Raw genomic sequence first — 3,290 nt, forward strand, 5'->3', positions numbered from 1 at the left:
CCAGTGACCATAACGCTGGAACGACCAGTACAACTAGTCACTATGATGCCCACTGTGGCCAGCAAACCGGCTCAATCTGGGGGTGGGCCTGGCCTGCCAACCTCCCATTGACCAAACGCCCCCACCCCCCTGCACTTCCCTTAGCCAGCCCCACCCCTGATCTGCCCACCCTACCATGATAGACCCTCAGCCCCTCCCCCCCAGCCAGCCCTGCCACTGATTGCACCCCTTGGTTTATAGCCCTTGTGAATTGAGAGTATTTAGGTAAATAGCTCTTGCAAGACCAGATCTTTAAGGAAGGGGCAGTGACTTCAGGAATGTGCATTAGGAACAGTGATTAACTTAGGAACAGAGTCCGGCTGCTAGTTTTCTACGTTCTTTCACAAGTGGAGTTAATTATGGGCTAGCAAGAGAGTGCAGTAGAAAGCAGGTTACTGGGACAAATTCAGATTGCTGGCCCCCAAAATGTCTTATGCTCCCCATCACTGGGTCTTCCATCCTAAGGGTTTTAAGGGTGGAGATTTTAGGGAACATCCCAGGGGAAGACCTCCATAGAATATTCAGCAGCTTTCTAGGTGTGCACTTTCAGGGTCGGAGATGGTTCAGCACCAGGGCCCGGGCTCATTCCTCAAGGCAGCTTGTCCCGATGTCAGCCATCGCATTGCTTGTCCGGTTTTCCTGTTTTCGGGGCCTGAAATACCATTGAGGCCTAAATATCATCTCTAGGGAGGAAAGGTCACCTTGAGGGTGAGACCCCATCCTGCAATTGTCCTTTGCTAGGCACCCAGGGCTTCGGGTCCGTGGTCCTTGCTCTCCTCGTCTCGGTCTATTTGTGCCACGCCTCTAAGAGGAAGCGGAAGTCTCTATTTGAAGCACTCGCAGTTTCACCCATGAAGGATCTTCACTGGAGGGAAGTCTCCAGCACCCAATGCTAAAGAGCATGATCTGGCTGCTCCAGTCTCTCTCGCTTCTCTCCGGCCTTGGCCCAGGTAAATGCCCGTACAAACCCATGTAGTCACGGAGGGGCTCCCTGGTGTTGTGCTGCTCGCTCTAAATCCCCTATATTCGGTGTCTGTCGGTCTCTCTGCCAAGGCGCTGCGTGGGGCTTGAGATGCTATCTGATAAGCTGCTACCTTCTGTCAATGTTAAATGGTTCAGTTGCTACCTAAAGTTGTATCTGCATCTAAGGGAATTGTCTCCGGGGGCATGGGCAGCGAGCTTTTCTAAGACAAGACTCTGGAGTTTATCGCCAGCACATTGAAGAATAAGAAGCCCTAAGTTTAGGAAAGGAAATGCTTTTGCCCAATTAGCTTCTGTCTTGCTGCATAACGTCAGGTACATTACTTATTCTTCCTGGGCCCCACTGTTCTCGTCTAAAATATTAATAACCTATGAATCGGTTTAGCCAAAATTTTGAGGCTCAACAAAAAACACTCGACATAGTTCTCTTAGTTTCGGTTTAGATCGGCTGCAACAAGAATGAAAAATAAAAAGCGTTCAGCTTGCTCTTCCTTTGATGCAAACCACGGGCTCTGTGGTCCGAAAAAGTACCTTATAAGGCAGAGAGAAAGAAATTAGCTGGTTCTGTCTGCCTCTTGTTTCCTGCTGTGTGTTACCTGTAAAACAAAGTTGTATGTGATGTTTGGGCAACCGCAACCGGTCAATTGGAGCCAACGTATAGGGTTAAGGCAGGGGTGGGCAAACTTTGTGACTCGAGGGCCACAATGGGTTCTTAAACTGGACCGGAGGGCCGGAACAAAAGCATGGATGGAGTGTTTGTGTGAACTAATATAAATTCAAAGTAAACATCATTACATAAAAGGGTACGGTCTTTTTTTTTTTTTAGTTTTATTCATTTCAAACAGGCCGGATCCGGCCCGCGGGCCGTAGTTTGCCCACGGCTGGGGCAGGAGACAAGGCAGGAAAGCTAAGCCAGAACTAGCCAAGAGTTAATATTCTCTGAGTGTCTATTCTGTTTTACAGGCACCAGACCAAGCACTTACATGCATTATATATGTACAGAAGCCTGTGACAGTTTCATGAGTCTGTACCATCCCCATTTTTACATGTGGAATTATGATAATTTCAATAACTTGCCAACTTTCATTAGCTAGCGGGTGGCAGGCTCTTGTGTTAGTTCTGAGAAATAATGACAGTTGAACCAACGGCAGCAACACAAGAAAGAAAAGGACAGAAGCAAGTCACCACAGATGCAGAATTAACTGGCCCTGGGAGTGAGGGGAAAGGTGAATTCATTAAGTCATCCAATAAATACTCATTGAGTACTTACTGGATGCCTGGCACTGCTCTAGTTTCTGGAGACCCATCATGAACAAAGCCGCAACAATTTCTGCCCTCATGGAGTTCACCTTTTTTAATATCTTTGTTTTGATTTCAGAGAGGAAGGGAAAGGGAGAGAGATAGGAACATCAATGATGAGAGAGAATCATTGATCGGATGCCTCCTGCATGCCCACCACTGGGGACTGAGCCCACAACCCCAACCACAACTGGGGCATGTGCCCTGACTAGGAATCCAACAGGAACCTCCTGGTTCATACGTCGCAGCTCAACCACTGAGCCATGCCCACCAGGCGGAATAAACATTTTAGCAGGGGAGACAGACTATAAGCAAGATAAATAAGTGAAATAGTATATTGTATAGTGTATAGGAAGAAGGATGGTGCAGAGTGGGGCTGTGAAATTTCAGGCGAGGTATCTAAAGAAGGTGACCAAGTTTCAGGGACAGGAAGCAGACACAGAGAGGAAAATAATAAAATCAGTCTTGAAAACAAGCATGAAGGAAGATGACACATGATTATTACAGTTGTTTCTCTTTTCCCCCCCATAGCTCCCCTCCAACCAGTTCCCACCCCACCCTCTGCCCTTACCCCTTCCCTGTCCTCGTCCATAGGTGTACGATTTTTGTCCAGTCTCTTCCCGCAGCCCCGTATCCCTTTCCCCCCAAGAATTGTCAGTCCACTCCCTTTCTATGCCCCTGATTCTATTCTATTCACCAGTTTATTCTGTTCATCACATTTTTTATTCACTTGATTTTTAGATTCACTTGTTAATAGATATGTATTTATTGTCACTTTGTTATTCATAATTTTTATTTTTACCTTTTTCATCTTCTTCTTCTTTCTCTTCCTAAAGAATACCCTTCAGCATTTCACATAATACTAGTTTGGTGGTGATGAACTCCTTTAGCTTTTTATTTTGTTTGAAGCTCTTTATCTGACCTTCTATTCTGAATGATAGCCTTGCTGGATAAAGTAATCTTGGTTGCAA

The 3,290-nt window shown here is 46.3% G+C and overlaps 1 protein-coding gene across 5 annotated transcripts in view; it reads left to right on the forward strand.

Moving 5' to 3' along the window:
• The window catches only part of SLAMF6 (SLAM family member 6), a 24,450-nt gene that overhangs the window by 3,851 nt on the left and 17,309 nt on the right, over positions 1 to 3,290 (forward strand). For 4 of the 5 annotated variants that reach the window (XM_015558653.1, XM_015558665.1, XM_015558672.1 and 1 more), the window contains exon 2: positions 781 to 989. The exons of the other annotated variant lie outside the window; for it this stretch is intronic. In XM_015558653.1, coding sequence (XP_015414139.1) covers positions 929 to 989 — 61 coding nt within the window. In that variant the 5' untranslated portion in view covers positions 781 to 928. The remainder of the gene's footprint in view (positions 1 to 780; positions 990 to 3,290) is intronic. 5 annotated transcript variants of the gene reach the window in all.

Source organism: Myotis davidii, unplaced genomic scaffold (assembly GCF_000327345.1).
Source record: "Myotis davidii unplaced genomic scaffold, ASM32734v1 scaffold251, whole genome shotgun sequence".
Classification (NCBI taxonomy): Eukaryota; Metazoa; Chordata; class Mammalia; order Chiroptera; family Vespertilionidae; genus Myotis; species Myotis davidii.